The sequence below is a fragment of the Leptodactylus fuscus genome, chromosome 1 (genome assembly GCF_031893055.1).
Source record: "Leptodactylus fuscus isolate aLepFus1 chromosome 1, aLepFus1.hap2, whole genome shotgun sequence".
Taxonomy (NCBI): domain Eukaryota; kingdom Metazoa; phylum Chordata; class Amphibia; order Anura; family Leptodactylidae; genus Leptodactylus; species Leptodactylus fuscus.
The window spans coordinates 122,830,402-122,852,430 of NC_134265.1; the positions used below are offsets into that span (position 1 = coordinate 122,830,402).

The following is a 22,029-nucleotide window of genomic DNA, read 5'->3' on the forward strand; positions in this document are numbered from 1 at the left end:
GTACTATGTGCGGGGGCCACTGCAGGGAAAATTGTACTATGTGAGGGCCACTTTGGGTCAGATTGTACTGTGTGGGGGCCACTGTGGGGCAGATTGTACTGTGTGGGGGCCACTGTGGGGCAGATTGTACTGTGTGGGGGCCACTGTGGGGCAGATTGTACTGTGAGGGGTCCCCTCAATATTTATATCCCATAGTATCTGTTTTATAGCAGATATGATATTAGTACAGGCTGTAATAACATGGCACGGTCACTATAAAACAGATCCTGTGTGATGTAAATCGTGAACATTAATTGTTCAAAAGTACCAAATGTAGAGACCTTTACCTTTCAGTACAAGCTCTGTAAAGCTTCATTCACACTGTAATTTGTGGGTGCGCAATGGTGGATCCACAGAGTTTTAAGGTTAAATTGCCGTGTTGGCACTCCGCAATAATTTATTGGGTTTTGAGTCGCAGTTTGGGCACTCTGTCTCAAAAAGGTTCACTATCACTGCACTAGAGGAATAACAAAAGAATTCAGCCCTCCTCTGGGATATACCCTCTTCAACAGACACTATGGTAGCCAGTTTGTACCGCAGCAGTAGAAAAGAAGAACACATCACCAATATATCCTGAACCCAAAAACGAACCAAAACAGCCTGTGCCCCCCCCCCCCCCCCCATGAATACAAAGAGAAAAGGATTTTACGGAGAGTACAAAAATCCATTTTTGCAGTTATTCTCGACTGCTCAAGAGGATGCCAAAAGAAGATTCTCAGAGTCCCTCAAGAAGGATGGAAAACCGTGAGGAGAGCAGCAGGAGCTAGAATGGCAGCTGAGAAAGGCAACTTGCTCAGAAAAGCAGAAACAGAAAAAATGGTTTCTGAGGACAAGAAACTTCCACATAATTTTCCCCAAGTACACAGGATTGGAGGAGAAGAAAGGGACCTCCACTGGGCCAATGCAAGGGCTAGGAGGAGTCTTAGAATGGAGGTGGGCCTATTTGCTTTGCCAGGGACTAAAGCAGAAGGCCGCAACTAATGAGAAGCACCCCTGGCGTAGAGCATAGCCTGGGGCTCCTGAATGCCCAGCGGGGACCAAAGAGGTGCCAGGGGCCTCAAAGGAGGTCGGGAGCCAGGAAAATGGGCTCTAGCAAGAACGACTGTATAAGGGCCAGAGAGTCAGGAAAAAAAAAGGAGTTCATCCACTAAAGATGGTGGCCCTAGCAAGTGCTCAAGGAACGAAGATCCCCAAGATGGATGGGGCCCAAAAGAGGGAGTAAACTGCCATGCTAGGAGGTGGGGGACCCCGATCCTCCATCTTTGGGAGCCGCAGGGTGACCTCACACATGATAGTAGGGTCACCGGCATTATGGCTGCCAAAGCCGTCGTGGGGACTGGAGAAGCGCTCAATCAAGCAGAGAGCCCACAGGGAGGTGCAACTGACCCTCTCCCCCCCCCTACACACACACTCCTGAAAAGACAAAATAAAAATTATTTTAAAAAAAAACAAAAACTGCACACTGTGTAAAGCAAAACACCTGCAACAGGTCATGACTGCCTCCTACGGACACTAAACTAACTGGCTAGCAGTGTCTGTGGAGAAGGTATAGCCCAGAGTTGGAGTAGACATCTTTTGTTTGTCCAAATCTGACATCTTCCTTGTAGAGCCTTCACCTTGCTAGCATCAGCATACTTATCTTGGCAACCATTTAACTCCAAGGCATGAAAGCTTATTAATGTTGAGTGAATAGTATTCGTCGAATACCTCGCTCCCATAGGAATGTGTGTTAATGGCCATCAAATATTCACTGCCTCTTGGTGTTCGGCCGCATACACGCATTCCTATGGGAGCAAGGTATTCGATGAATAGTTTCGAATACTATTCGCTAAACACTAAAGCTTATCAATCACTTACCTCATCTGGGTTCTCACTGGTTATTCTGGCAGCAATAACATGACCTCTTGGGTTTGGTGCATTGGTAGGATTTTCAAAGCATATAGGGAAGTCTCCCCATGGAGACTCTCCATACAGCACTCTTATGTCTTTTATCCTGTACAAGGGAACTCCCATAGAGATCTGGAAAAATAGCAGATTGTTAGGAGAAAACTCTACATTACGTAAAATTTTGTCTTATACTGGAAATATTCCCACTTTTGGATTATGAAGAAAAGAACTAGTCTAATGTAGATAGAGTCCTTGTTAAAAAGTATGAATCTATGGTAGAAAGGATGTAGCTAGTTAAAGGATTCCCAACTGACTGCTTACAAGAAGTGTCCATTTTGGGTATATAATATACTGTATATATATATTTTTTTAGAAGTCTTCTTTAAAAGTAAGTTGATGACAAGATCACCTACTGCGGGGACTAGCTGTGTTCAGCACTCCCCATCATAAGCAAAATAAAGCATTACATGATGCCCACTGAAAACAATGGGCTATCTGTGTAAAGTAGATACAGCTTGGGTGGTTCAGAGAGAAGGGCTGTTATTTGCATTTTCTGGATTCCTTCGCTATTAAGGCCCCTTTCACATCATGTTTTTCCATGTCAGTTTAACGGACCTGTTATTTTAATCAAAAAACTGACACAAACTGAGGTCAATTCATGCATCAAAAAAACTGATCTGTAAACAAATGTGCATCCGTTTGCGGATCCGTTTTTTTGCATTCCCTCTGCTATTCCCCATGTCTTTCACCCAATAGCATCAGGGGTAGCACATGTGGGGGGGAAGTGGGGCAATCAATTCTTAAAGGCTACGCCAGCACGTACGCTATACCTGATGGTATTAGGAAAAGCACATGTGGGGGGGTAGAAGAGGAGCTGTCCCCCAAGCACTACAAGTCAATTTTTTTTGTGGAAGCACTCCTCACATGTGCTTAAAATAATACCATTAGGGGTAGACATTAGGAATTGATTGCCTCCCCAAGATGTGCTACTCCTGGTCCCAGCATGAGTTATACTGCCATTTGTAACCCCCTTTAGATATAGGGCTGCTGCCGCCCCTCCCCCATCTCTCCTGTGTCCTGGTTCCTGAATGTCTCCAGCACCATCCCAGTCCTATTTTCTCCTCCCCTCCACGAGTGCCGCCCCTTCCCCACTCACTTATCTCGACTCCTGAATGAGGTGTGGGAAGGGCAGCACTCGTGGAGGGGGTGGAGAAGATAGGACTGGGATGGTGCTGGAGGCATTTGGGAGCCAGGACACACAAAAGGTGGGGGAGGGGCAGCAGCCATTCCTCTAAGGGGGTCAAAGTGGCAGGATCACTCATGCTGAGACCAGGGAAGGAAGGAGGGGGATTTGGGCTTACCTCATGAAGAGTTCAACTGGCTTCTCCTTCCTACAAAACCCTGCTGCGCCGTTTCAGCACAAACATAAGGGGCAGAGTTATAGCTAATGGGGGAGGGGTCCCTCTTCAGGGGATGAACTGACAAGTCATAACGAAATGCTTAAGCGGCTGCAAATCACTCGCATCCATTTACATAGGGAACTGAAGCAAATTGAAAACGAACTATTGCAAATCTGTTGTAAAGGACAGAAAAACGTGGTAGTACAGGCTTTTCTGTCAGTTTAAAATAACGGACAGGGGCATACAGAGACCATAATGGATTGTTTATTTTTTTTTAATTGAGGCAATGGGTCTGCTGACTGACACATTTTTAAAAAGGTAAACAGCCCTAAAAACGGATCAGTCAGGCAGACCTGTATAACATGATGTGAAAGGGGCCTAACTAACTCAGATTGCCCAAATAATTGCCTAAGTGGAGTTCTCAGTAAAATATTGTATCACAGAACAGTTTACTACTAATCAAACATTTTCTAACAAATGTATTAATCTAAGGCCTGGTTCACATCTGTGTTCATATTGCTTCTGGGGAGTTCGCTTGGGGACCCCCTGAATGGAATATTGAACGCATTGACAAGCGGTGAGCTTATGAAAACACACGGACCTCACTAAAGTCTATAATGGGATCTGCGTGTTTTCCGCGCAGTCTGCACCAGTCACACGGAAAGAAAAGTACTTAATGTACTTTCCTCTCCGCGTGACTTGTGCGGATACCGCGTAGAAAATACATGGACCCCATTAAAGTCTATGGGGTCCATGTGCTTTCAGTGCTCACCGCTTGTCAATGCGTTTGTGGCATTCCGTTTGGGGAGTCCCAATACGGACTTCCCAAACGGATTACCGAACGCAGATGTGAACAGGGCCTAAGCTTTTCCTATCAAGCAAGTCATGGCAACAGCTAGTCTGAAATTCATAACATAAAAAGGAATTCAATCTCAAACAAATTGGAAAGCAAAAAGTAGCAAATAATCTACATTAGCATATTTTATACCTGTAACTGAGCAGCAGGAAGGTTGACATCACAAATCATTTCAGTGCAGGGATGTTCCACCTGCAGTCTTGGGTTCAACTCCAGAAAGTGGAAGCTTCCATCTTCACTGTAAAGATATTCCACAGTACCTGCACTAACGTAGCCTACCATCTTAGCCAAGCGAACCGCACACTGTGGAAGAGTAAAGAATGTTTGGTAGAAGTGATCATTATGAGCCACATTTCGCTCAGTTAAGAAATCTGCAACTTTGACAATGAGAAAGTTTGTAATGCATTTCTTTTACCCAAGGAATTCATAATGCAGGGAGCATTGTAAAGCAGGGGAGCTAGTGGTTATACAGGCGCTCATCCCAACAACGCACAAGGATCATTTGTTTCATGAAGCCAATATACCCATTAGTAAATTTTTATAAAAAACGGGAGTACTCGAAGAGAATCCAAGCAAACACGAATTTGAACCTAGGACTCCAGCACGGCAAGGCAACAGTGCTAACCACTGGTCATGTGTGCTCCCCTCTATATAAGGTATCAGTCACTATCAATAACAGTATATAACATCAGGCTTAGTCGAGGTAAATATGTATTCAGAAGACAAAGTGCTCACATTTTTACAACTTAAGGCTTTAGCCCCACGTAATGAGCTGAAGCCAAAAAACACTATGGAAAAGACTGCGACTGATACACATTGCGTTTTTTTATTTTGCTTATTTTTATTTATTTTATAAACACAGCGTTTTTCATACAAAGTAAGCAGAGTTTTCTGCCCCTATTATGCCTATACAGAAAACACCAGCATTTCCATAGGCATAATTGACATGCTGTAATTTTCAAAAACTCAAGCATTTTTGAATACACAGCTTTTCTGCTACAGATTTTTTTTCTGCAACGTGTGAATGGGATTAGGCAGAATCCCATCCACTTTGTAGGTACTGTAAAATGCAGGGTTTTTCACAACTTGGGGCCCCGGCTTAAAGTGGCTACTGGTTAGGCCAACTATTCATTAGGTTATGTGGTAACGCACATAAAATTCCATTCACAGTGACTATAATCCTAGAATGCAAACAATTTTTCTTAAATCTATCCAATGTAACTACAAAGCATGTATAAAATTAACACACCTGTTCCATGTATTCAAAAACAGAAGGAGCAGCAACAGTGGCTGGCGCTTCTTCAATAATTTTCTGGTGCCGTCTTTGGATGGAGCAGTCACGACCAAAGAGGGATACAGCATTTCCAAACTGATCTGCCAATATTTGGACTTCCAAGTGTCTGGCATGCTGAGCTAACTTCATCACAAAAATGGGGGATCCAGGAACCTCTGTTTGAACCTGGGAAAAAAAAATATAGTGAAGGGAAAAATGGAAAAAAATTCAGAAGTTTCCCTGATTCAGTGCTGCTTAGGACATCATAGACATACTAGCTAGTTCAATAGCAATAACCTACAAGTGTATTTTGGACTATAGGGAAAGATTTTTCAAAAGAAAATGTGCTGTTCATTTTGGACATAAAAATCTAAACTACAGTGTCATATGGGTATAAAAAGAAAAAGATATGATTGTCAGTACGAAAGGCCTTACCTGTCTAAAAAGATTGGGAAAATCTTCTGCCCGCTCTGCCATTCGGATACCTTTGCCTCCACCACCCTCGGATGCCTTTATCATGACTGGGTAACCTATTTTTTCTGCAGACTGGATAAATCAAGCAAAATCAACATATGTTTGGCAAAAACCTACCTCAGCACCCAGTCATTATAAACAGTCAAGTTCAGTCACATTTGGAGCTAATATTTCACTTATATTAGAAGTGAAACATTGATTATGTGCCATTTCTTATTACTGGCCCCATAGTAACAACAAAACTATGCAACCAATAATGATAACCAGCCTATAATTAAAGAGGAACTTTTATGTTTTCCTATATATACACCGCTAGAAAGCTGACAGCGCATTGTTGGCTTTCCCGTTATGTGCCCCCCGGCTGGGAATATCGGCGCCGTTCGTTTCGGCACCTATCTCTATCCACCGACAGAAGGGCGTTTCCCTGACAGTCTAGATAAGCTTGTACTTGGTGGTGGGGGGGCGTTCCTCACAGCTCAGTGTAATTTCTGGGTGGTAAGGAACGCGCCACTCTGACCGTACAGGGCTATGGACAAGTACTGTCGGAGTGTGTGTGTGTGTGTGTGTGTGTGTGTGTGTGTGTGTGTGTGTGTGTGTGTGTGTGTGTGTGTGTGTGGTGGTGGTGGTGGGGGGGGGCATTTTCTCACAACCCAGCTAGACTGTCAGGAACGCTTTTCTGATGGTGGGCAGAGATCAGTTTCGAACTAACAGCACCGATATCGCCAGCCCCAGAGCACATAACGGAAAAGCTGTCGGCTTTCTGGAGATGTATAAAACCGCATGTGCAGGAGGACATGAAAGATCTTCTTTAGGCTAAAGCCCCATATTGTGGAAACGCAGCTTTTTTTGTTGCAGATTTTGTTGTGATTTTTTGAGTCAAAGCCAGGAGTGGAATGAGCAAGAGACAGAAATATAAGAGCCTTCAATATATTTCCCTTAATCAGGATTTCACATACCTAGAAGTGAAAGAACTGGTAGCCCCAGCCCAATTTGTGGCACATGTAACTACTTTTTACCTGTATCCTAAAGGGCATTAAAAGGAAAACCTCTTGTGTATTGGCCATTAGTATAAAGGAGAAATATACACCAACACATGCTACTTATTTTTACAAATAAAAGCTGCATGCAGTTCATCACTAAAAAGAATTGTGTAAACCCAGCTATACCCAAATTTTTAACACCTGTATAAGAATAGCCTTATATGTATAAGATTTCCAAACATGTTCAACTATGACAGTTACCTCTAATCCTTCATCCACATCTTTCACACACCCTCGTTCATAGATTTCAGGAGGGACACCAATGATATTTGGCTGCTGCTCATTTTCCAAATCACTTTCTAATGTAAGACCTAAAACAATAAAATCAATAGGTTAATATTCAAAATAAGAAATTAGGGCAAATTACATTACATAACTGATAAACCTTCTTACCATCTCCACTCCAAGACAGTGTGGGGATTCCTACAGTCTGAGCAACAATTGTTGAGGCCACTTTATCTCCCAGTGCCCACATTGCTTGACTGGGAGGTCCTAGATTATAAGAACACATGATGGATTTATAGCTTTCTCTGTTATATCCAGACTTTGTGCATCCACAATTACAGCATAATATAATGTTTAAATGGGTATTCTGTGATTCTTTTTTATATTGCTGGCCTATCCTTAGGTTAAGCTATCAATATAATATCATGGGGCCTAACACTCAGCTCCCCGCTAATAAGATGAAGGGATGGTGGCACTTGGGCGAGCACTGAGGACACTTGTCACATCCTTCATGTGATTTTTCTGCTATACCAGATACAGCTCCTATGCTATGTATGGCACTATGTCTGATATACAATGAAGAGGGTGTAAGTCTGGCAGCACTGTTGTGATTTCAATCAGCCAATTGGTGGAGGTGCCAAGAATCTCACCCCATCTCATCTGACATTGAGGACCTATCTTAAAGATAGAATAATCCGCAAATACCCAGTAATCCTCATCTAAATAAAACATTAACCAAATTGTACAAGAAATAAGATTGATCGAGATAGCTGTGGCACTGATAGAGTAGGAGGCAGTGCTTATTTCATTTCATAATAGATCTAACCAAGAAATGGGAATGATATAATGCAACAGAATACATCTCCATGTTACAAGCAATAAAAAAAATTTCCAGCTGGAAACCATGCGAATTACCCATGAATGCAATGTTCTGTTTCTGCAAGAGCTCTGGAAGTTTGGGATTTTCTGAGGCATGACCCCATCCAGCCCACACAGCCTGTAAGGGGAGGGGGAAAAAAATTATAATACACACTGAAAAAAAAAAAGTGATAAAACAGTTACAGAACTATAATATCGGTAAAAGTAATGAAAAACTAGCCAAGACCAGAATTGTGGCCCACACTAACGCTAGAGAAATGCCATAATACATTTTGAAGTGACAAGCATAAGGGTATAGATGCTGCTACAGCAAGCTGCAGCCAAGTCACTTTCATGATAGGATAGCTACAACACCCAGAGACAAGTATAATATATAACAGAGGCAAATAACGCAACATGCGAGAAATAATTCTAAAGTACCGGTATACAAAAGAAAACAACCCCACAATGTATAAAAATAAATATATAATAAATTTATTGATATGTAGTAAAAAACATACAAGACAAAATAGAAATGCAAAAAAGGGAAAAAGGACATGGAAAGTCCTATAAAGTACCAGAGAAAAACCTTTTGGCGTAGTGGAAAGGGTTAATGGATTAATTTAAGCAACATAAATAAACATGCGTACAGATACCCTGCATAGTGACCACGAATAACAAATTTCATATGTGAAAAGCTAAACCACTAAGGTATGAACCACATGTCTAGGTCACAGATAAGTAAGAAGGCAATGCCTATAAGGACCAGAGGACCCAACAAGGTACACATGTAAACACATTACAAATATAATTGGAGAAACATACCCCATAGACCAATGTGCATTTCGCCTATAACCTAGGCTTCGACCGGGGACAAAGCCTAGATGATAAGCGAAACGCACATCGGGCGATGGTGTATAGAGTATACCCAGAGACAAGTAGCCAATGGTCTGAAAAAAATAAGTGCTAGTAACTTAATATCAATGGGTGCCAATATTAAATGAAAGTTATTAGTGTTCTCCACCAAAGCAACATTAAGGCTAAGGTCTCACATTGCAAAAATGCAGTTTTTGTTGCTTTTTGTTGCAATTTTTTGAGTCAAAGCCAAGAATGGGTACAAAAGGAATAAGGAATATATAAAAACTATTTATACTTTTATCTTCTGCTCAATCCACACTTGTCTGTGGCTCAAAAAAACCAGAGAAAAATCTGCGATTCTGCAATGTGTGGCCTCAACCTTAAGTGCTATTCCCATAATAACATATCAATATTCAATAACAGAAATCTGTTAGCAGTGTGTAAAGGGTTTAAAACCAAGTCCTTTCATCCTAAAAATCAGTGGTGGTTTACCATCATAGACTTTACTAATGAGTCTTCTTGCAGGTATTTGACATTTACCTGAACTGGAATTCTTTTGGCAATATCAACGATCAGCTCAACATTGGCATAGTTGTTATTATTTGGTCCTCCTGGGACTGGAACATAGTGATCCGCCATCTTGATGTATTCTGCAGAATATATAAGAATGAGGAAACAAAATAAAGAAAACACAAACTTTTAATGAACATCAAACATTGATATATTTCCTAACCTATAAATATAAGACAATACTAAGTAACGATTTTGCGTTCACATCTGCGCCCGGTCTCCGTTCTGCAGGTTTCTGTTTCCTGCACAAAACAGGGGCAGGAGATGGAAACCTGCAGGACTCTTTCAAACCCATTCATTTGAATGGGTTTGAAAGATGCCTAGCCATGAGCGGTGGTGAGCGTTTTATGCTCTCCGCCGCGAAACCGGTTTTTTAAAATCGGACACAGAGTCGGACATGCAGTACTCTGTGTCCGGTTTTAAAAAACCGGTTTCGCGGCGGAGAGCATAAAAAACGCTCACCGGCGCACACGGCCGGACCCGGCATGCATGCAGAAGACGGAAAGCTCAGAACGGAGACCCGAACGCTAGTGTGAACCTAGTGTAACACTTAAAGGGTTTGGCCACTTTCAGTCCAATAATGAAAAACAAATGTACAATAAAAAGATATACAATTTTCCAATATACTTACTGTATCAAGTCCTCACGGTTTTCTAGATCTCTGCTTGCTGTCATACATTCTGTTACTTCTAGAGGATAAAACTCTGACCATGGTCATGTGATTTACGGTCCATGGTCATGTGATGAGCGCACAGGTGCACAGCTCGTTACCAGGCAGCTGTCTGATTATTGTGCTGTGACTATAACGAGCGGCACCTGTGTACTCATCACATGACCATGGACCGTAAATCACATGACCATGGTCAGGGTTTTATCCTCTAGAAGTAACAGAATGAATGACAAAGCCAAAATCTAGAAAATCGTGCGGAATTGATACAGAAAGTATATTGGAAAATTGTATATCTTTTTATTGTACATTTGTTTGTCAATATTGATCTGAAAGTGGCCAACCCCTTTAAAGTTTTAACGTCTACAAGGTGTCAGAACAATTAGACTGTTCTATTGTTTGCCTGAACAATTTGGCAAGTCATTGGTTTGGTACAGGTAGCTCCTCTACTTTTGATCAACTTCTAGGTAAATTACCTGCATTAGCTTTAAGATCTTCGGGAGTGACCATAACCACAAAGCGTATTGCTCGCTCATTACGGAACATTTCATAGGACCATCTCCGAATAGATCGCATACATTTAACAGCAGCAATGCCATTGTTGGCTATCAGTACCTGCAAGTAACATAACCGAAGTTCATTTTAATATAACTAATAAAAATTAAAAAAAAAAAAAAAAAAAAAGAAGCAATTGATATTTTTTTTTAACAAAAAGTAGCTAGCTAAGTTTGTAGTACAGCAACAGTAGTTGTAACAGCAGTAATGCCTGTATACTGTCCTTTTCTTTTAAGGGGTTCTATAATAAAGATAAATAGTACAAGATGAAAGTGGAGATTTCAGCAATTGTACAAGCCATGCAACTAGCTGTTAATATTTTTCAGTAAGGGCAAAGTACAACTTAACTGCAAAGTCCACCGAACAGAGGGCCAAGACGCAACGGACAATATGGTTTCTGCTAAGAAGCAGAAATCTACTAGGGTGTACATTACAACATCTCCTCCCCACCCGGTTTCTAAAAACTCTTACGTTTTTTTGGAAACTTAGTAATATACAAGTGGTTGGTTCAGTAGTCAGCATACAACAAGACTTGTGCAAAGTAAACAGTGTATAGAGGGACTGTTTCCACTGTGAGCCAAAATAACCAGTGGTGTTCAAAAGGGATACAAAACCTTGGCCAAGATGACAAGATATCACTGGAGGTTAAGAAAAAAAAATAGAAGACAGGAAGTTTCTGAAGGTCATGTCTGTCATAAAGGGTTATACACTGAACATCACCAATCACCTATCTACGGAATAGGGTCGAGTGTCCGATTGCTGTGGGTTTTACTGCTGGGATTCCCATGGATCATAAAAAAAATAATGTGAGCCCTCAGTCCTGCTATTTGGAGCGGTGGTTATTAATGGAGGTTGCAGCTAAATTCAATTTTATGGGACTGCATAGATAGTGAAGTGCTACACTTTTTTGTTATTTAGCTGTCTCACAGATTAAATGGGTAGTCTGACCCCCAAATCAAATTTTCATACTGATGACCTATCCATATGGTAGATCATTAGCAAGTGATCTGTCATGGTCCTAGATCCAGGCAGATCATCTGCTCTCTGGGTACTTCAGGCTGCTAGCAGACGAGTGGCACATGCAGCACTGCTGCGATTTAAGGAATAGGGGTGATACTGCAGTTCACTGGAACCACCGCTATGCAGTGGAGAGGGTGCTGTGCTCCTCCTATTACTTGGGCCTCTCTAAGGATTGTCTAGAAATGAGCAAGCCTTTGAAGAACACAGTTTTCCTTACAGGGTTTTTTTTTTGCTTATAAAAGTTAGATTCTGTCCATGTTTTGGATGTGTGCTCGTCATTATTTTTAACTTTTTTGGAGAGTAAAACACTTTTCTTCCGGCTGGTGTTATATATCCTTTCTTTGTTTAGATAATATGACGTCACAATACGTCAAGTGGAAGGAGCACTCAGGTAGCACTGTTTTCACTTCAAATAGCTGGGGGTACTCTGCAAGAACACACCCACACCTCTTCAACTGATTATCTATACTAAGTATAGGACAAGTCCTAGAAAACCCTTTTAAGTCTAAGGCCCCATGGGCTGGAACCACCGCACTAAAGTGCTGCGGGAACAACCGCGGCCTGAACGCATTGCGGTTCTTCCCACAGCGCTTTGAACAGAAAGTTCACAGAGTTTTCAGTGTCCATGCTGCGATTTTTTCCACAAAGTGGGCATGGGATTCGCATGAATCCCATCCATTTTACAAGTACTGAAAGATGCCACGATTTTTGCTGCGGTGTTTCCGCCGCGGCCAATCAGCGGCATTTCCAGCCCATGGGGCTGCAGCCTAAGGCCCCATGTTGCGGAAACACAGTTTTTTTTTGTTGCAGTTTTTTGAGCCAAAGCCAAAAATGGCTACAAAAGAAATAGGAAATATAGAGACAGCTCTTATATTTCTACCTTCTGCTCAATCTACTCCTGGCTTTGGCTCAAAAAAACAAAAAAAAAAAAAACCTGCAACAAAAAAAAGCTGTGCTTCCACAATGTGGGGCCATAGCAAAATTAATGCAGAGGGGGGGGGGGAAAAAAAAAAAAAAAAGTGATCTAAAGTATGACTAGATTTACATTGTGCTTTTCCCCACAAAATGGATATGAACACCTGTATTTTTATTTTAAACACACATGTGCAGGTTTCAAAGCCGTATGTGCTTATCAGAAATGCGTTTGGTTTTAATTAGAGATGAGCGAGTACTATTTGAAACTCCCGTTTCGAATAGCACGCACCCATAGGAATGAATGGACGCAGCCGGCACGCAGGGGTTAAGCGGCCGGCCGCCGGCAAAGTCTGTGTGACAGCTGCAACCATTCATTCCTATGGGTGCGTGCTATTCGAAACGGCAAGTTCGAATAGTACTCGCTCATCTCTAGTTTTAATGCATTTTTATATGCGTTTTGTGACGAAAAGCAGCATGTAAACATTGCTTAAACTTTACATGTTTGCAAACTAAACATTGCTTATCATCCTTACTTAATATGAAAGTTTGTGTGTTTGGATGTTTGTTCCTCAATCACGCTGAAATGGCTGGACGTTTTTTTCTGAAATTTCACCCACTACTACATATTGGCCAGGAAGGATACATAGGCTACTTTAAAAGTGGGTCACTCACGCCAAATCGCCACCGCACCTGTCCAAAGTTGTCCCTAGCTCTGCTCTCGGCCCTGCAATGACGTCAGCGCAGTAACTTACACGACACTCCAATTGGTCCATGCCAGTGTGTGGGCGGTATAGAGAGCCAGCACCGCGGCCCCATAGGCTTGCGGTGCGATGTTGGCGTGCCCTGCGTCCGCGCACAGTCTGCATAAGATGGCGGCTGCCGGCATGTGGCGACCGCCGCTGACAAGCTGGCCGGCCTCAAATTTACTCATGCCGGCGCAGCAAGCAGCAGCGTCGGCACACTCTGGAGCTGAGGGCGCCTGCCCGTATGTGACGAGCGGCGCAGAAGAAGGCGGCCGCACGCACATCCCCTCTGGCCGGCGTATGGAGCAGCAGAGCCGGCAGCCCTACGCCGGGCAGCCGCACGTACCCAGCTACTGTGCGGACGGAAGCACACACACAACACTCCGCACACAAGCCGGCTAATGTGTTGGCCGCACACCTCTGCAGCCTCGGCATGGTAAGTGGGGCGGGGGGCCGGAGACGGAGCTGTGGTTGGCGGGGGGCAGAGACGGAGCTGGGGGGGAGGGTGTTGGTGAAGGAGCTGGGGGGGGGGGGGGGTTTGGTGAAGGAGCTGGGGGGGGGGGGGGTTGTTGGTGAAGGAGCTGGGGGGGGGGGTTGGTGAAGGAGCTGGGGGGGGGGGGGTTGGTGAAGGAGCTGGGGGGGGGGGTTGGTGAAGGAGCTGGGGGGGGGGGTTGGTGAAGGAGCTGGGGGGGGGGGGTTGGTGAAGGAGCTGGGGGGGGGGGGTTGGTGAAGGAGCTGGGGGGGGGTTGGTGAAGGAGCTGGGGGGGGGGGGGGTTGGTGAAGGAGCTGGGGGGGGGGGTTGGTGAAGGAGCTGGGGGGGGGGGTTGGTGAAGGAGCTGGGGGGGGGGGGTTGGTGAAGGAGCTGGGGGGGGGGGGTTGGTGAAGGAGCTGGGGGGGGGGGTTGGTGAAGGAGCTGGGGGGGGGGGTTGGTGAAGGAGCTGGGGGGGGGGTTGGTGAAGGAGCTGGGGGGGGGGTTGGTGAAGGAGCTGGGGGGGGGTTGGTGAAGGAGCTGGGGGGGGTTGGTGAAGGAGCTGGGGGGGGGGGTTGGTGAAGGAGCTGGGGGGGGGGTTGGTGAAGGAGCTGGGGGGGGGGGTTGGTGAAGGAGCTGGGGGGGGGGGTTGGTGAAGGAGCTGGGGGGGGGGTTGGTGAAGGAGCTGGGGGGGGGGTTGGTGAAGGAGCTGGGGGGGGGGGTTGGTGAAGGAGCTGGGGGGGGGGGTTGGTGAAGGAGCTGGGGGGGGGTTGGTGAAGGAGCTGGGGGGGGGGGTTGGTGAAGGAGCTGGGGGGGGGTTGGTGAAGGAGCTGGGGGGGGTTGGTGAAGGAGCTGGGGGGGGGTTGGTGAAGGAGCTGGGGGGGGGGTTGGTGAAGGAGCTAGGGGGGGTTGGTGAAGGAGCTGGGGGGGGTTGGTGAAGGAGCTGGGGGGGGGTTGGTGAAGGAGCTGGGGGGGGTTGGTGAAGGAGCTGGGGGGGGTTGGTGAAGGAGCTGGGGGGGTTGGTGAAGGAGCTGGGGGGGGTTGGTGAAGGAGCTGGGGGGGGTTGGTGAAGGAGCTGGGGGGGGTTGGTGAAGGAGCTGGGGGGGTTGGTGAAGGAGCTGGGGGGGGGGGTTTTGGTGAAGGAGCTGGGGGGGGGGGGTTTGGTGAAGGAGCTGGGGGGGGGGTTTTGGTGAAGGAGCTGGGGGGGTGGAGAAGGAGCTGGGGGGGGTGGAGAAGGAGCTAGGGGGGGGTGGAGAAGGAGCTGGGGGGGGGTGGAGAAGGAGCTGGGGGGGGGTGGAGAAGGAGCTGGGGGGGGGGGGGTTGGAGAGGGAGCTGGCCGAGTCCACAGGAGTGGGGTAAGAGGGGAGCTGGAAGGGCCAGTAGCCGGGGGTCCCGCTGGTGTGGGAGGGGTCCGCGCCGGGCGCAAGGAAAGGGGCGTGGGGGACCACGGCCTGCACTGCAGGTGGTTCACGCAAAGGTCAGGGGGACGTGGACGAAGTCGCGGGTATAGCTAGTTACCCATATTTTACATCAAACACTTTTGGTAATGCCATAAATGTTTAATTAAAAATAGAATATAAAAATTGTATAAATTCTTACACACCTTCTCAATAATGCGGTTGCCCCCAAATCGTGTAACAAACTCAGCTGGCGAAGCAACAGTGAAGTCTCGATGGAGGTCAAGTTTCTTGTGCTCTCTGCCCTTCTTCACAAGGTGTAATCCAGACATGCTGGATCTAAACAGATAAAGTGGTAAAAGGAAAAAATATATATATATTTAAAGGCTTTTTGTAAACTGATTTTTAACATATTACTTATTTGTTCCTATTGTATTAATGTCCAGTCATTGAAACAAACAAACAAAAAATGCAACAAAAAGGAATTAAGTGAAACTGAGTGTAATTATGATGTAAGCGATTTCAATAAAAGAGTGTATAAGTATAACTGTATTCGGGAAAACTGTACAATACAAAGGAGGTTCTTGTACCTTGTTGGCGTGAATAGAAGAGGGCATACAGCTGGGCATGGAGGTATACAGATTCAATATGGTACCCTGTGGCACAGTGGCCCACAGATGTTGCAACTGGGCCTTGAACAGTCATTAGCTGTCGAAGTTGACGTCAAAGTGAATGCACAGGGGAGGTGAATAAACATATCTAACAGTGTTACTCACCTCCCCTGTACTCTTGGGCCTCTTCAGGTCTCAGACATCATGAATCACGGTTGCGGTTTCTGACTTTATTTATGACATAATGATGTTTAAATCCTGAAGAGGCCTGAAGACTGGAGCCCAGGAGAGCTTGGGAACACTGCCGCTGAGAGTCAATAGCGGCGGTCCTGCCGGCGGTCAGCGCATCAACCGCTCACATCATTAAAAGCAGTTATTACTGCTACTATAGATTGGGAAACATTAATAGACCCATGATGAGTAGACGAAACGCGTAGGGTCAAAAATGAGTTTACAATAGCGGAAATTATCCTCACATAGTCTAGGTCTGAACAGTGACTTGGCCAGGGACGCAGCCCTATTAACCCCCAAAAGGTGGGAATTTAGGTACTGAATTCAAGCCCCAGAAAAGCCCTGTTAGAGACTTCTATGGAGAGTGAAAACCGCATTCATACTAGTTAGGGAGTTAGTTGCTAATAGGAAATGAGATAGCAATATTAGCAACCCCCTAAGCAGTTAATTTCTCAACTTTTGGTATGTGTTGTATTGTGTATAACCCAATATAAAGGTTTATAATAAAAGTTAATTTTTAATTCCTATGGGAGGTTTGATCCACTTCTCTACTGTGAATATATAGAGCTTGGGAACACTTATTCTGTGTGAGGGGACCACTATGGGACAATGGTCTTAAAGGGTTTTTCCAGAAACCAGATAAACTCTGAGGGGACCAGGGTAGGTGTAATAAAAAAACAAAAAAAAAACAAAAAACACCCAAATAAATACTCACCTATACCTGGTGTCTGTCACTGCAGCCCATTCAGAGTTTTTATTTGGTTGAAGAACTGTATAAGTTGCTGTAGATTTCACCAGTATGACCAGAGCACAAGAGGTTTTCAGTTACTGGCTGTTAGCATACAGGTTCAATGCATAGTAACTAGAGATGAGCGAGTACTGTTCGGATCAGCCGATCCGAGCAGCACGCTCCATAGAAACGAATGGATGCACCTGGTACTTCCACTTTGACAGCGGCCGGCCACTTAACCCCCCGCGTGCCGGCTACATCCATTCATTTCTATGCGAGCGTGCTGTTGGGCTGATCCGAACAGTACTCACTCATCTCTAATAGTAACATGAGTTACCGTATATACTTGAGTATAAGCCAAGTTTTTCAGCACAGTTTTTGTGCTGAAAAAGTGCTCCTCGGCTTATACTCGGGTCATTACGGGTCAATTTTCTGGTAGCAGGCCAGGATAGCAGACCCCGCCCCCCCCCACATGGCGGGTGTCTGCTTCCTGGCGTGCAAGCAGAAGTACCGTAAGTACTTCTGCAGATTTTAATGTACAGCATTGCCAAGCTCCTGGCGATTGGTCGCTTCACTCTGTTGGACGTGGTCTAGAGGTATATTGCTGATTGGCTCACTCTATGGTCGACACATAAGGTTTTCTATTAAGTGTAATTAGTGTTTTGTATTTAAGGTATGTTAAGTGGAACTTATGGTATTGCATCTTAGGCTTGAAAAAAGCGTTTGCTTGAACGCGAAACGGCTGTTGCCATTTTTTTGCCGATAATGCTATCACTCCCTCCCTGAGGAATTTTTTTTATATGTACCTAATAAAGGACTTGTTTTTAATAAGAAGAAAATGTCGTCCACTGACTGGTGAGTGCCCACCTCTATCTTCTTCTGTTCCTATATAATCCCATACACACATTGCACAAAAAAATTCAGCAAAATTAGCAACAAAAAAAATAAAATAAATAATCAGATTTTCCGTAATGTGACACACAGTGTTTATTGTGACTGCAGAAAGTGCCAGCAACGTTAACAAAATGTAATCATTAATCTCATCCACAGCAGGTTAATTTTAGCTGCAGAGTTGAGAGCATTACCACATATTTTAATAGACTTGTCAGGAACCCAGCCATGACTTTCTTATTGTAGCTGGGTTATCAGGCAGGGACACTACATGTATCAGAAGATATCCCGGCCACCATAAAGAAATCATGGATGATTTTCTGACCTTAGAAAGTACCTGCATTCATGGTCGTATCCACTGGCAACTGATCAAAACACAAGACTGTGACCAGAAGATATCAACCGCAGAGAAAATCTTTAAAACTCTGCAAAATGTTTAATTACTTATATTTGCAAAAATGTTTAACTTTTAATTATTTACAAATTTAAAAATAATTATGTACATGGGAACACCCCTTTAAGGAGGTTGTTCAGGAACTACAGGTTTCAGCAAGGAGGCCAGGGAAGGTGAAAAATAAAACCCACTCACTTGTCCCTGGTCCTTCCACCCTTGTCTGGTCCAGCCAGGGCCGCCGATAGGCCAGTATTACTTCTACTGACGTCAGGGGCCCGGCCAAATTGAAAAATGGGGGGGGCCCGGTTCTGGCCCGCCACCATGTGCCGGCCCCCTGGCAATCGCAGCAGTCATTGTATGTCCGATTTCAACTCAGATCTGCGTCCAGAGGACGCAGATCTGACTTGAACACATACGCGAATGAAGCAAGGAGCTGACACAGGTCAGCTCGTTGCTTCGCCACTGAACGCCCTCGACGTGAATCTGGGGGCAGACACGGAGGGGACGTGAATCTGGGGGCAGACACGGAGGGGACGTGAATCTGGGGGCAGACACGGAGGGGACGTGAATCTGGGGGCAGACACGGAGGGGACGTGAATCTGGGGGCAGACACGGAGGGGACGTGAATCTGGGGGCAGACACGGAGGGGACGTGAATCTGGGGGCAGACACGGAGGGGACGTGAATCTGGGGGCAGACACGGAGGGGACGTGAATCTGGGGGCAGACACGGAGGGGACGTGAATCTGGGGGCAGACACGGAGGGGACGTGAATCTGGGGGCAGACACGGAGGGGACGTGAATCTGGGGGCAGACACGGAGGGGACGTGAATCTGGGGGCAGACACGGAGGGGACGTGAATCTGGGGGCAGACACGGAGGGGACGTGAATCTGGGGGCAGACACGGAGGGGACGTGAATCTGGGGGCAGACACGGAGGGGACGTGAATCTGGGGGCAGACACGGAGGGGACGTGAATCTGGGGGCAGACACGGAGGGGACGTGAATCTGGGGGCAGACACGGAGGGGACGTGAATCTGGGGGCAGACACGGAGGGGACGTGAATCTGGGGGCAGACACGGAGGGGACGTGAATCTGGGGGCAGACACGGAGGGGACGTGAATCTGGGGGCAGACACGGAGGGGACGTGAATCTGGGGGCAGACACGGAGGGGACGTGAATCTGGGGGCAGACACGGAGGGGACGTGAATCTGGGGGCAGACACGGAGGGGACGTGAATCTGGGGGCAGACACGGAGGGGACGTGAATCTGGGGGCAGACACGGAGGGGACGTGAATCTGGGGGCAGACACGGAGGCGACGTGAATCTGGGGGCAGACACGGAGGCGACGTGAATCTGGGGGCAGACACGGAGGCGACGTGAATCTGGGGGCAGACACGGAGGCGACGTGAATCTGGGGGCAGACACGGAGGCGACGTGAATCTGGGGGCAGACACGGAGGCGACGTGAATCTGGGGGCAGACACGGAGGCGACGTGAATCTGGGGGCAGACACGGAGGCGACGTGAATCTGGGGGCAGACACGGAGGCGACGTGAATCTGGGGGCAGACACGGAGGCGACGTGAATCTGGGGGCAGACACGGAGGCGACGTGAATCTGGGGGCAGACACGGAGGCGACGTGAATCTGGGGGCAGACACGGAGGGGACGTGAATCTGGGGGCAGACACGGAGGCGACGTGAATCTGGGGGCAGACACGGAGGGGACGTGAATCTGGGGGCAGACACGGAGGGGACGTGAATCTGGGGGCAGACACGGAGGGGACGTGAATCTGGGGGCAGACACGGAGGGGACGTGAATCTGGGGGCAGACACGGAGGGGACGTGAATCTGGGGGCAGAGACGGAGGGGACGTGAATCTGGGGGCAGAGACGGAGGGGACGTGAATCTGGGGGCAGAGACGGAGGGGACGTGAATCTGGGGACAGACACGGAGGGGACGTGAATCTGGGGACAGACACGGAGGGGACGTGAATCTGGGGACAGACACGGAGGGGACGTGAATCTGGGGACAGACACGGAGGGGACGTGAATCTGGAGACAGACATGGAGGGGACGTGAATCTGGAGACAGACATGGAGGGGACGTGAATCTGGAGACAGACATGGAGGGGACATGAAACTGGGGGCAGATGAAGGGTGTATATGAGGCTGGGGGAGAGATAGAGGGGGGGACATATAATTTATGGGTGACTGTAGGAGAATTATACTGTGTGCGGGCACATTAAAAATTAATGAGAATGGGCGGAGTCAACATAAAAGTGGGCATGTCTAAATTTGCCGCGGCGCGCAGAGGTGGAGAAGACGTGGATACGGCTGTGACTGCAGAGACCGGTCAGGAGAGCCGCAGAGGTCTAAACTAACACAGAGAGGGCTGCCCGGACGCTTGGTTTGTTTTCGGGGCAGCCCTCTCCTACGCTAGTTTAGAAGAAAATAGAAGAAAAAAAAGAAAAGAAAAAAAAAAACTAATTGCCCTGGCTGCCGCCCCCTCCAAAGTGCCACCTGGTGCCCTGCTTGGGGCCCCCAGAACGGAAACCTAATCCGCATAAAAAAAATGGTTACCTTAGGAAACCCGCGGACCCTATAGGCTATAATGGGATCTGTGTGGTTTCCACATGAAAAATGTGGAGAGAAAAGTGCAACTTGGAGTGCTTTTCTTTCCACATTTTTCATACGGAGAGGGGAACAGAATCCACAAATGCAGATGTGAACTGAGCCTTACATAAATGTGTATATACATACTTATATTTGCATGAAGGAAAACTACACATACAGCAGTAACCATGTAGATATATTCTGGTGCTGGTATAACGGAGCAGCAACAGCTTTGGAAAGAATATCATCATACATTTCCTAGCAGTGATAAGCAAATCAAACACCACATTTCAGTGCATTGGCTTCGAACAGTAGTTTCCTTCTCAAGCTATGTTCACATGAAGCGGAAAAATTCTGCTTATGAAAATAGCCTCAAAATCTGTTGCAGGGTGGATGGAGAGTTTACAATTAATCAATATGCAGTATGTAAACACAGATATAAGGCTAGAGCTCAGAACTGTAGAGTCAGTAGGTCAAACCAAAGACTCCTTCATAAAGAGCTAACCACCATGGTCAGTCATACGCAGTAAGGGTGAATTCACACTGAGTAAACGCTAGCTTATTCTGAACGTAAAACACGTTCAGAATAAGCGGCGTCTAAAGCAGCTCCATTCATTTCTATGGGAGCGGGGATACGAGCGCTCCCCATAGAAATGAATGGGCTGCTTCTTTCACTCCGTGCAGTCCCATTGAAGTGAATGGGGAGTGCCGGCGTATACGGCAAGCTCTGCTCATGCCGGAGCGTACACGCCGGCACTTCCCATTCACTTCAATGGGACTGCACGGAGTGAAAGAAGCAGCCCATTCATTTCTATGGGGAGCGCTCGTATCCCCGCTCCCATAGAAATGAATGGAGCTGCTTTAGACGCCGCTTATTCTGAACGTGTTTTACGTTCAGAATAAGCTAGCGTTTACTCAGTGTGAATGCACCCTAAAGATCCTCTAATACATGAAGCTAGTGACTGAATTCCTATGACAATAAACATGTACCAAACTATGAATCTAGTTCAGAGGTTCTCAAACTTGTATAATGTACCGCCCACTTTGAGAATCAATTATTTTCTAGCACCCCTTAAAATTTTTAATTTTACCACATCACAAACATTACTTTAATTATAGCGGCCATGTGAGTCTTATCCTGTTTCTGAATTCAAACTTACATTTTAAACGAGACTGTTCTAATGAGAGCAATAAAATGCAATTTTATAAATAATATTTAGAACACCCCCCCAATTTTCTCTGGGCCCTTTACCATCCCCCCTGTAGGCCTCCAGCGCCCACAAGGGGGAGTTATTGCCCACTTTGAGAAAGACTTAT

The 22,029-nt window shown here is 46.2% G+C and overlaps 1 protein-coding gene across 3 annotated transcripts in view; it reads right to left on the minus strand.

Moving 5' to 3' along the window:
- ACACB (acetyl-CoA carboxylase beta) overlaps nt 1-22,029 on the minus strand; it is a 109,082-nt gene that overhangs the window by 57,015 nt on the left and 30,038 nt on the right. For all 3 annotated transcript variants that reach the window (XM_075276571.1, XM_075276570.1, XM_075276572.1), the window contains exons 3-12: nt 15,453-15,585; nt 10,624-10,762; nt 9,451-9,560; nt 8,110-8,191; nt 7,363-7,461; nt 7,171-7,280; nt 5,891-6,001; nt 5,432-5,641; nt 4,315-4,485; nt 1,897-2,058 (exon numbers count right to left, since the gene is read on the minus strand). In XM_075276571.1, coding sequence (XP_075132672.1) covers nt 1,897-2,058; nt 4,315-4,485; nt 5,432-5,641; nt 5,891-6,001; nt 7,171-7,280; nt 7,363-7,461; nt 8,110-8,191; nt 9,451-9,560; nt 10,624-10,762; nt 15,453-15,585 — 1,327 coding nt within the window. The remainder of the gene's footprint in view (nt 1-1,896; nt 2,059-4,314; nt 4,486-5,431; nt 5,642-5,890; nt 6,002-7,170; nt 7,281-7,362; nt 7,462-8,109; nt 8,192-9,450; nt 9,561-10,623; nt 10,763-15,452; nt 15,586-22,029) is intronic.